This window comes from Saimiri boliviensis, chromosome 17 (assembly GCF_048565385.1).
Source record: "Saimiri boliviensis isolate mSaiBol1 chromosome 17, mSaiBol1.pri, whole genome shotgun sequence".
NCBI classification, from domain to species: Eukaryota; Metazoa; Chordata; class Mammalia; order Primates; family Cebidae; genus Saimiri; species Saimiri boliviensis.
Genome location: NC_133465.1, coordinates 29,497,110 through 29,507,607, shown reverse-complemented (window position 1 = coordinate 29,507,607; position 10,498 = coordinate 29,497,110). Strand labels below are relative to the sequence as shown.

At 58.5% G+C, this 10,498-nt stretch overlaps 1 protein-coding gene across 6 annotated transcripts; it reads right to left on the bottom strand.

Moving 5' to 3' along the window:
• Nucleotides 1–511: 511 nt before the first annotated feature.
• On the bottom strand, nt 512–8,304 carry CORO6 (coronin 6). 6 transcript variants are annotated; one of them, XM_074388427.1, is made up of 12 exons: nt 8,070–8,304; nt 7,222–7,321; nt 6,606–6,805; nt 5,069–5,191; nt 4,525–4,654; nt 4,255–4,436; nt 2,987–3,106; nt 2,422–2,526; nt 2,189–2,334; nt 1,765–1,822; nt 1,431–1,661; nt 512–1,342 (listed from the first exon to the last, which is right to left on the bottom strand). In XM_074388427.1, the coding sequence occupies exons 1-12, from the start codon at nt 8,271–8,273 to the stop codon at nt 1,217–1,219; spliced, it is 1,725 nt and encodes a 574-aa protein (XP_074244528.1). In that variant the 5' UTR covers nt 8,274–8,304; the 3' UTR covers nt 512–1,216. The 6 variants fall into 6 exon arrangements, with proteins under 6 accessions (XP_074244528.1, XP_074244529.1, XP_010340388.1 ...); XM_074388428.1 differs by having other exon boundaries at nt 512–1,339; XM_010342086.2 differs by having other exon boundaries at nt 6,606–6,864; nt 7,222–7,352; nt 8,070–8,157.
• Nucleotides 8,305–10,498: the final 2,194 nt, after the last annotated feature.

Genomic DNA, 10,498 nt, shown 5'->3' with positions numbered 1-10,498 from the left:
GGACTGACTCTAAAACCTTTTATCCAATGGTGCTAACCCCCGGCTCTCCCCTGCCCCACCTCACCTACCCAGAGAAGCACAGACCCCGCCAGGGGCAGGGGCCCACCGCACACCCTTGTCCCGGGCCTGTCTGGGACTGGCCTTCCCGGCTCAGCCAGTGAGGCTCAGAAGGGACACAAAAAGGGATGGAAGAAAAGAACAAAGAGAAACTGTTCCTCCCACTCCCTTCCCTGATGCCAGGGGCACCAGACTGATTCTGAGGCACAATAAAAGAGGCTTCAAACTGGAGGCTTTTCCTACCTGACTTTACTGGGGGACCACCTACGGTGCAGGTTGGGGTCCTTCTGAACCTCAGAGTGGGGAGAGCTCTAGTGTAAGAGGCTGCATGGTGGCTCCTGAGCCCAGGAGTGCATCGCCAGGTCTCCCAGGAGCCTGGGGGTGGTGTTTGCAGAGGCTGGGGCGGGGGGTCTCATTCCCCTCACCCCCACCCATGCAGGAGGCAGAGACCCAAGCTTAGTAAAGTGTTTCATTCAGTACGTCTTGTTTTTCTCAGAGTCAAGGCAACGGCAGAGGGTTGGGGGCAGTGTGTGTGTGTGAGATGAACCTAGTTCATCATGCCGGTTCTCTCAAGACTTCTCCGCGGGGGCTGCCTCGAGGAAGCCGCCCTCGCCCCTTGTCGGTGGAATGAAGGAGAGAGCTCTCTACCCTAGACCTCTGTGGGTGTAGCCACTGGGTCCGGCTCTGCAGCAAACGGGTTGGGTATGTGTCTTCAGAACTGGGGTGACGCCCATCTGGTTTACCTCTCAGGGTGATGGAATTCAGCGAGCTGATTAGGAGACGCGCTGTCATTTTCCCCAGCCTGGGGTGGACCCATTGAATCGCCACCCATTTGAGGTCAAGCTCAGGCTCCCCAATATCCCCAACCATCACCCTAATACTAAATACTTTCCTTGCCCTGGGTGGAGGACAAAGAGGGGCACCACCTCGTCGTGCAGCACCATTGCTGAGCACCCTCCAGTGACCCCAGGCCTCCCTAGGCCAGCTCCAGCCGAGTCCCAGACGAGGAGGGTCTCCCATGAGGGGCGGAGTTCCCTTCCCAGTCCCGCCCCCGGCCCCAGCCCAAAAAGGTGGGGTCCGGAGTCCGGGACCACAAGCCGGGGCGGGGCCGAGCTTGTGCATCCTGCCCTGCCCCGCTCCGCCTGCCCGGCGCTCGGAGCTAGTCAGTGCCGTCCACCAGCTCGCACAGCATGTTCTCCAGAGCCGTGATGCGCTGCTCCTGGGCCTGCACTCGCTCGCGGAGGGCCTTGATCTCCTCCAGCAGCGTCTCCAGGGTGTGCTGCTGCTGGGGCGGAGGATAGAGAGGCCGTGTAGGATAGGGGCAGTAGTGGGGAGATGTAGATTGGGCCAGAGTGCAGCGGGGCCGATCTTACCGACAAGGGGGCGTCGCTGGCCGACTGGCTGCGGCGGGGGCCGGAGGGCGGGCGCACGTCCAAGATATTGCGTTTCGTGACCCGGAGGTCCCGGTGCTTAGGGGGCACGTAGCCGTCCCTCAGCGAAATGAGCACAGGTTCGGCGTCCTGGCCGGCTAGCCATTCGTCCGCTTCTAGGGCTGGCTCCGGGCCCGGTGTATCCGGGTACAGATCGTCCTGGAACAGGTCTGACTGCGGGGGTGGGTTGACAGGCGGACCTGCGTGAGAGAGGTGCCGGGCCTGCTCCGCTCCCTTCCGCCTCGTAGCCCTGCCCAACCCTTCTCCGGCCCCTCACCTTGCGGGGCACAGTCATGACGATAGGCTCACACTTTCTTTCGTGCAGCTTGTAGAACCTATAAGGGAGCAGGGTTCAGCACCCCTGTAGAATTCCACGTCCTTAACTTCTCCTGTCTGAGACCAAGGGGTTTGGAGGCCAACATTTGCAGAGCGCCTATCATGCATATTGCACATTACACACATTATTGGTTCTGTAGTAAAACACCGCTGATGGTGTGTTCACCATCATCTTATGGATGAGGAAACTGAAGTTGAGAATGTCAGGCGAGTAAGCGGTGGGTCTGGCACTGAAACAGAACTGTCCTATCCCTCTGCCCCACTTTTCCAAAGCATTGCATTATTGGGGAAGCCCCATGGCTAGGACCCGACATGAGTGGGGGACAGAAGCAGGCAGGTGTTCGGAAGGGGCCAAGGCTGCTGACCGGGCGATCTCACACTTGCTGACATCCAGTCCCCTCTTAGGCATGAAACCCATGCCCCGCTGCGGCTCTTTGCTGCTGAACGTGTTCAGGTAGTGGACAAAAGGCGGCTCGTCGGTAATCTCAAAGTACCGAATGCTGCTGTCTCCCTGCAAAACCTGTCGGTTCAGAGGCGAGCCAGACCAAGCCCTCCACATCTCCATCCAGCCCCGTCCTCCCTGCCCTGCCGTGAGCACCTTGCCACACAAGTAGACGATGCTGGAGTCAGGATCGTAAAAGGGCAGTAGGACCCCGTTGCTTGTGTCCATCTCCTGCAGCGCCACTGGCTCCTCGAAGTTGTTCTGCCCGAGCACAGGAGGCGTGACCAGCCCTGCCCCACTCTCCTGTGCTACTTCGGGACCCCCAGAAGCTCCTTTACGCTTCCTGCCCAACTCAAATCATATGCCCCCAAATTCTAGTGACCAGAGTTGCAGGCCCCTCCCCTGGGCACATCGCTCCTCCTCCCCTGCACAATCACTCCTCCTCCCCTGCACATATACCCGCTGCGCGCCGCATGCAGTCACAGCAAACCACCCCCAGGGACTCGGCATCACCAGGTTGGGGCACCAGCGCAGGATCCTTCACGCGACGCAGCAAAACTGGGCAGAGGGGTGGGTGTGAGGATGGCAGGCGCTGCAGAGGTGGCAGCAGCCTTCAGTCCTGTCCAGGTGGGCATGCCCTGCAGGTGGGGGGGGGGTGCCTGGCCCCTATCCCGTGATGCCAGTCCCCGGGGCACACACCCCAAGCCTCCAGCTGCGTTACCGGGTCCCACAGGCCCAGCTCTCTCTGGCTCATGCGGGTGAAGCCCGTGGTGAAGATATGGCCCTGGCGTGTGAAGACGGCCCGCATGGGCCTCATCCCCTCGTGGGCCGCAAACCTCTCCTGGGGGGAGGGGGAGACAGGGAGGGGCATCACCCAGCTGCCTGCCCTGAGGAGCATGGAGGGATGAGCAACCAGCTTGCTGACTTGGGTGTGGAGGGTGGGGGAGCGGAGGCGGGGAAGAGACAAAAGGGGCCTAAGCACTCAGCTTCCTGCAGGGACACGGCTGGCCCCTGACCTGGAGAGCATCCGGGCCTGGAGAGAGCAGGAGGCACGCGGCTCTCAGCAGATCCGAAACCCTTAAGCGCGCTCAAAGGCCGATCCCTAGAGCAGGGGATGTCGGAGTCGCAGCGAGGCTTTTCCCGAACGGGAGCTCCCCGCTCCGCTCGGGCCTCTTGGGCGCCAGCCACAGCCCGGGAGGGCGCCTCCCGGCGGACTCAGCGAAGGAGCGAGCGGGCGCGGCCTGGCCTACCGGGTCCCAGAGCGCGAGTTGCCGCTCACTCATCCTGCTGAAGCCGGTGCTGAGCAGCTTCCCGTCTGCGGTGAAGACAGCCCGCAGCGGGCGGGCGCCCTCGTGAGGCCGGGCTCGCTCCTGCTCGCGGGGTTAGTGGGTTAGAGTGCTGCACGCCCGCCCCAACAGCGCTCGGCGCGCGTGCTCCACGCAGACATGCACGTGCCCCACGCACCCGCACCCTAGGTTAGACTGAGGCCGGCGAGGCCACGGCCGTCACCCTCCCAGGGCACCCGGCTGGAATAAGCAACGCGCGAGAGTTGCCCCCATTCCCCGCCCGGCAGGTCCACAAGGAGAAGGGGCCAGCCCTCGAGCCAGTGTCAGACCCCAGACCCCGAAAGATGAGTCTGGCTGCCGGCTGACAGGAGAGGGGTCCCGGAGCTCAGGTTTCATGCAGGTTCTGGTGGGAGGATGGCGTTTCCAGCTTCTCCCCTCCTCAATCCCAAAGTGAGGAACCCTTCTCTGAGCTTCTGAGATGCAAGGGAGGGGAGGGAACAGGAGCTGGGCAGAGAATTACAGCCTAGGGGCGTACTTAGGGCAGAGACCTGTGCTTGCAGAGATGGGGGAAGGGGGCTAGTTTCTAGAGCAGGGATGTGACAGGTGAAAGCCGGGACCAGGGGCTCTGATGACGGTGGGTACAGGGTGCTGACAGCTGGCCACAGGTCAGGGGTGCTGGGGAGTGGCGAGGCCAGGCACTCACCGCCACCACTTGGCCTTTTCGGGGGTCAATGATGCGCAAGGTCTTGTCCTTGCAGGTGGTGGCTAGCAGGCTACCGTTGCTGTTCCAGCACACACTGTGGATGACGTCTGGGTGCATATCATCCAGGCTCAGCAGCACCTCCCCAGTGCCCACATTCCAGATGATGATCACATTGTCACCACCTGCCCAGAGTGGCCAGGCATGGTCACCTGGATCTGGCCTTTGCTTCCACCCACCCATCTTTGGGGGAACCCTCCCTAGCTCCCAGACCTGCACTGAGCAGGACATTCCTGGCAGTAGGGTGCCAGGAGAGGATGCCCACACGCTTGGAGTGGCCCTCAAGTGTGATGATAGGTTCCGTAATGTTGCGCATGGGGGTATAGTCTGGAATCTGCCACACCTGGGTAGGAAGAAAAGGCATATGGTGGGTGGAATGAGGAGCCAGCCCTTCCTTACCTTCCTTTAATCCTACTGGCTCTCTTGAGTGGTAAGGGTCAAATACAGGGCAAGATGTGGTGGTGCATGCCTAGGGCAGAAGCAGCTGGGAGCCAGGAGGGGGCGCTGCCACCTCTCCAGAGACCTCCCATTCACTCCAGCAGGGAGACTTCAGAGCATGGCTCTGCTTGGCTATAATTAGTTCTAAGCAGTGCATCCTGGGAGGGGGTGGGCATATAGCTAAAAATAGTCTGGGAGCTGGGCAGAGCAGGGCCCTGGGACCCAGCACCTCCCTTATTACCATCCTTAGCACCTTCCCCAGCACAGGTGAGGCAGCCTTCCCTGCTCAACTGCCCAGCAATAGCCACCTGGCTCCTACCATGACGGTGGTGTCGTCTGAGGCACTGGCGATGACGTTGTCATTGTGTGGACACCAGTCAATATCCAGCACAGGAGCAGTGTGCCCAGTGACCAGTGGGAAGTTCTTATCCACTCGCCCTGTCTGAGGGGTTGGAGAGGAAGATGTGGGGATACTCTCCTGTGAGCTTTTTGGCGGGTGGGTAGCAGATCTGCTTACATCTCAATTCCCTATTATCTATTTTCTCTTTGCAGACCCCTCTCCACCCTTCTAACCCCATCCAGTCCACTTCCTGCACTTTACTGAAGGCAGACAGAGTTGAAATCATTTAATATTAGGGATTCTGACACAGAGAGGTAAGATAACTTCACCAGGGACACATAACAAGATACTGGTAGAGCTGAGATTTGAACTTTCCAGCCCAGGGCTTTTCCAAAGACACCCACTTGGAGGAGGCTGTTCTTGAGCCTGTTCTCCTATTGAAATGTCTGTGGGAATCCCCTGGTGGAAGGGGTCTAGGTGAGTATAGCGTAGTGCTGGACGGCCCTTTACTGGCCTCCCTTGGCAGATCTCTTCCAAGCAGCAAGCAGTCCTGGTGCCGACTATCCCCAAATGGGAGCTGGGGCCCACCTATTTTTCGATCTTCATAGGCAGCTTTTGGGGGCTCTGAGGCCTCTGCAGGGACAGGCACTGGTCCAGACCAGGCAGCAGGGAAAGGGAGGCTATGTGGTACTGAAAGAGCAGACATATTGGGGGAGGAGGCAGCTCCAGCTGAAATTTGAGCCCTGGGGCCTGTGTCCCTGGATGGTGTCTGCATTGTCTGGGGTGAGTCACTGACTTTGTCAGGCCTCTTCCTGACCCTGCCACCTGCGGAGCCTCCCCTAACAAGGTGTAGGGCCCAGAATCCAGGTCAAGGTCATACCTTGGGGTAGGGGGAGAGTCAACCTTGGGATGTGGATGGTCAAGGGGCTTAAGGTTATGAAGCTAACCTGGCAGTCACTGCCTGGTCCCCATCCTGAGGGTAGGGAGGGTCTGGCCTTGTGTGTCATTCCTTTCCCTTCCCTTTCTTTTGACTTCACTACAAGAGTCCTTGGAGGTAACCAGGGACTCTTTGGATAGGGCCTGACCCTGTCCTCAATTTGCTGCTTGGGATACGACTTAATCAAATGGTCATCCTGGGCTAGGGAGGAGGATCTCCACACCCAAAACATGATGGGATTTGGGATGAGGAGAGGCAGGGACGGAATATGGCCAGGTTTGGCTGTGCTGTGTCCCAACCATCTCTATCACCCAGCTCCCCTCCTGGTCCCTATTGTGAATGGGATGGTACATGGAGAGGTGGACGGGCTAGGGGATGGGAGTAGGCCACCATGATGCTAGGGTGGGATGGGGTGGCCTCCCTTCTGGTCCTTGAGGGCTTGAGGAACAGGGAGGAGCCAATCCGCACAGACGCTTCTCCTAACTATGGAATGGAACTAGGTAAGAACACAGGACGCTTGGAGTCCCCAGGGGCCCCAGCCAGTGTCCTCCCACTTGCTTCCTTTCCCTGGTCCCTCACCTTGGCCAGAGGCAGGACGATGAAGGCACCCCCACCTCCGGCCTCCACAATAATGGCCAGGAATTTAGGATTGACAGCACAGAAGGAGCTGTCCCATGTGACCTTGGACACACGGATGTCCTCATAGGCCTGGTCGGCCTTTGCTGCCTGCCCAAACACATGGCGGAACTTGCTTTGCCGAACCACACGTCTGCTCATAGCTGCGGGCAGAGGTAGGATCTTAGTGCCCAGAAATGCCTTTGGTCCTTAGTCCTGTGAGCTGTGGGAGGGAGGAGGAGTGGAGAGGTGGCCGGTGAGAAGGGTTTTCCAGGCAGGACTCAGGTATAAATCCATATAGAATCTGGTCCTAGAAGCAGGGAGCTTTCTTCAAGGTGGCAAAAGTATGGGAAAGTTAATTTGCTGTATAAAATGCTGATTAATGTTAAGGGGCTAGGATTTGGGGTCCAGCTTCTCCATAGAGACCCAGGCTGAGAAGATTGTGGAGCCTAAGGCACTGACAACTTCCTGGACGCTGGAATGTTTTTGGGAACCTCAATGCCACACTGCCCTCGAGCACCCCCACTGCCGGCCCTGATGAGCATCTCTTCATAGAAGTAGCTGTAGCTCTCAGAGGCACCTGTCCAGAAGCGGAGGCCTTGACCATTGGATCTCAGCTTAAAGCCAGATGTAAGGCGAAGACTGCGGCCGCCACAGGATCCCGAACTCGCATCTCTGTCCTAGTTCAGGCAGATGGGGTTTTGCCTTTTTCTAAAATTTGCCAAGGGGAAAGTTCCTCCTGTCAGCCAACCTGAGTCCTTTCTGCGACTGTTTTCATCAATTTCTTCCCATGCCTTGGGGAGACGGGTGGCAGCACAGAGTGGGGTGGATCTCTCATCTCCCACTCCTCCCTACACCGGCTTCTCTACGAGGCCTCGATCTTGGTCTTCCGGCTTTTGCCTACCGTACGTTTTGTTGGGTTTCTCCTCTGGGTCCCCTGCCCTGGCTGGGCCTTCTTCCTAGTGAACTCTTCTAGGGGTGGGGTCCTCAACCCCACCCTCCACCCCGCCCCCAAACCCCGACGGCCAAGCCAGATTTGCAGGGGTGGGGAGGGTGAGGTGCCTTGTCTCCGGCTAGGGCCTCCCTAGAGGGCACACTGAGCACTCCCACAGCCCCAGCCAGTGGCTCCTGCCCCACCCCAGCCCCGGCATCCGTTTGCCCTTCAAGGCGCTTCTGCGGCCCCAAGCTTGAGGCCCGGCCTCCCCGCACCCTTCTCCAGCCTCCTGCCCCGGCACTGCGTTCTTTCGAGACGTGGTGTCTGCGCCCTCCGGGCATGCTGGCCGATGTCCGGCCAAATATAGACACCAAGTCCTTCCTGCTCTAAACCGAATTTGGCGGCGCGAGGGGAGGGAGCGCAGACCTCTGCCCCTCAGGGACCCCGTCCGCTCCGCCGGCTGTGGTGGCGGCCGAGTGTGGGGGGCTGGGTACCTGGTCCTGAGCGGGGCGCTCACGCTGCGACTCCTCTGCGAAGGGGGCCCGAGTGCGCTGGGGGCCGAGGAAGGCGTCAGGACGAAGGAGCCGCCTCTTTGGGTGTCCGCAGCGTCTGGGACCCGGGCGTCCGGCTCCGCGCTCCGGCGCTGCCTGCGGCTTTCCAGGGCCGGGCGCTGCTGCAGCCCCAGCTGCCGCTGCCATCAACCTGAGGGGGCGGGGCCTAGCGTAGGGGCGGGGCCAGGGCCTAAGCTGCCCCGTCCCCTCGAGAGGCGGGAAAGTCGAGCGCTCCCGTTTCGCTCCGAGCTTCCGTAGGCCTCGGAACAGCCTCGAAAGTAAGTGTGCTAGCCGGGCGCGGTGGCTCCCGCCTATAATCCCAGCACTTTGGGAGGCCGAGGCGGGTGGATCACGAGGTCAGGAGATCGAGACCATCCTGGTCAACATGGTGAAACCCCGTCTCTACTAAAAATACAAAAAAATTAGCTGGGCATGGTGGCGCATGCCTGTAATCCCAGCTACTCAGGAGGCTGAGGCAGGAGAATTGCATGAACCCAGGAGGCGGAGGTTGCGGTGAGCCGAGATCGCGCCATTGCACTCCAGCCTGGGTAACAAGAGCGAAACTCCGTCTCAAAAAAAAAAAAAAAAAAGAAAAAAGAAAGTAAGTGTGCTGCTGCGTGCGGGTGCGCACGCTCCTTCCCTCCCTCCGTGACTCCTGAGGTAGGCTGGGGAGGCTTGGGTTCACAGACACAGAGCAGGACGCTGGGCGCGGGAGCCGGTGAGGGGGCTCACGCCCCTAGAGCGGGCAGCCGTGCGAGATCAGGTGCCTCCACCCGCATTCCAGCCGCAATCGCGCTCCCAATTTAGCTGTCCTGACCGGCCGGGACTGCGAGACCGCACGTTCAGGCCTCCCTGGGGGAAAGAGGCCCTAGAAGATGAGGACCCAGGCTGATCCTGATCGAGGGCACGTGCGAGGGCACCCGACACAGGGCTGTGAATGATAGTTACTGTTATGAATGGGAAAAGCGGTCATTTGAGAAACCTAAAATGCTAGCTCTGTGCTAGACATTTCCCCCCATTAGAGAGGATTCCATGGAGCAGGGCAGGAAGCAGCTGAAAGACCAAGGAGGGGACCGAGTGTAAAGTGAATCCACCTGACACTCCCTCCCCTCCCAGATTCAGGGGAGAGAGGCTGGCACAGATCTCTAGTCACATTTTAGGGGTCAGAGCAGCCAGCCCAGAGGTCAGACGCCTAATGTCTTCTATGCCTTGTTTGAATTGGTGCCCTACTGTGTTCCAGGTAAGCTTCCCCCCATATGCCCCAATACCCACAGAACTGAATGTTGACCGAGGTCAAGGAGATTAAAGGGAATCTGATCAAAATACAGCCAGTGAAGACCAACCAGACCCGTAGCTCCATTTTACCCAGTGTCTGCACATTGCCTGGATTTCTTCCCTTGGATCATAAGGGCATCATGGGGTCAGTTATTACTTCCCACTCTCCAGGGCACACCTGGGAGTGAATGGAACACAGCTTTTCGGAGGGCAGAGACCAGCACTGGGGAGAAAGGGGAGTGAAGGTGGTGAAACCATGAGGGGCCCCACAAGGCTCCTCTGTTTCTCTTGTAGAAGAGTCAGTGGCTTGTGGGGAACAGAATCAAAAACTGTTACGAGTGCTCCAGAAATAACTCCTGGCATAGGGGTGCAGGGACAGGGTATGAGGGTACATGAGTCATCTCTCTTTTACCTAAAGATTCCAGGCACATGCTTAGGAGGAAAATACCTGAGTTACTCAGTTGCTCTTTTACAACAATAACCCATGCTTATGTGCTAGGCACTGGCAAGGGCTTTATACATATCAATTTCATACTCCTCTAGGTCAGACGTGATGGCTCCCGACTGTAATCCCAGCACTTTGGGAGGCTGAGGTGGGTGGATCACCTGAGGTCAGGAATTCAAGACCAGCCTGGCCAACATGGTGAAACCCCATCTCTACTAAAAATACAAAAATTAGCCAGGTGTGTTAGTGCACGCCTGTAATCCCAGCTACTCAGGAGGCTGAGACACAAGAATCGCTTGAACCTGGCAGGCAAAAGTTGCAGTGAGCTGAGATGGTGCCACCACACTTTAGCCTGGGTGACAGAGTGAGATTCTGTCTCAAGAAACCAAACCGAACCAAAACAAAACCCCACAGCAAAAAAGAAAACACCACAAAACAAAAAGAAAAAACAATCCTCTGGCCGGGCGCGGTGGCTCAAGCCTGTAATCCCAGCACTTTGGGAGGCCGAGGCGGGTGGATCACGAGGTCAAGAGATCAAGACCATCCTGGTCAACATGGTGAAACCCTGTCTCTACTAAAAATACAAAAAATTAGCTGGGCATGGTGGCAAGTGCCTGTAATCCCAGCTACTCAGGAGGCTGAGGCAGGAGAA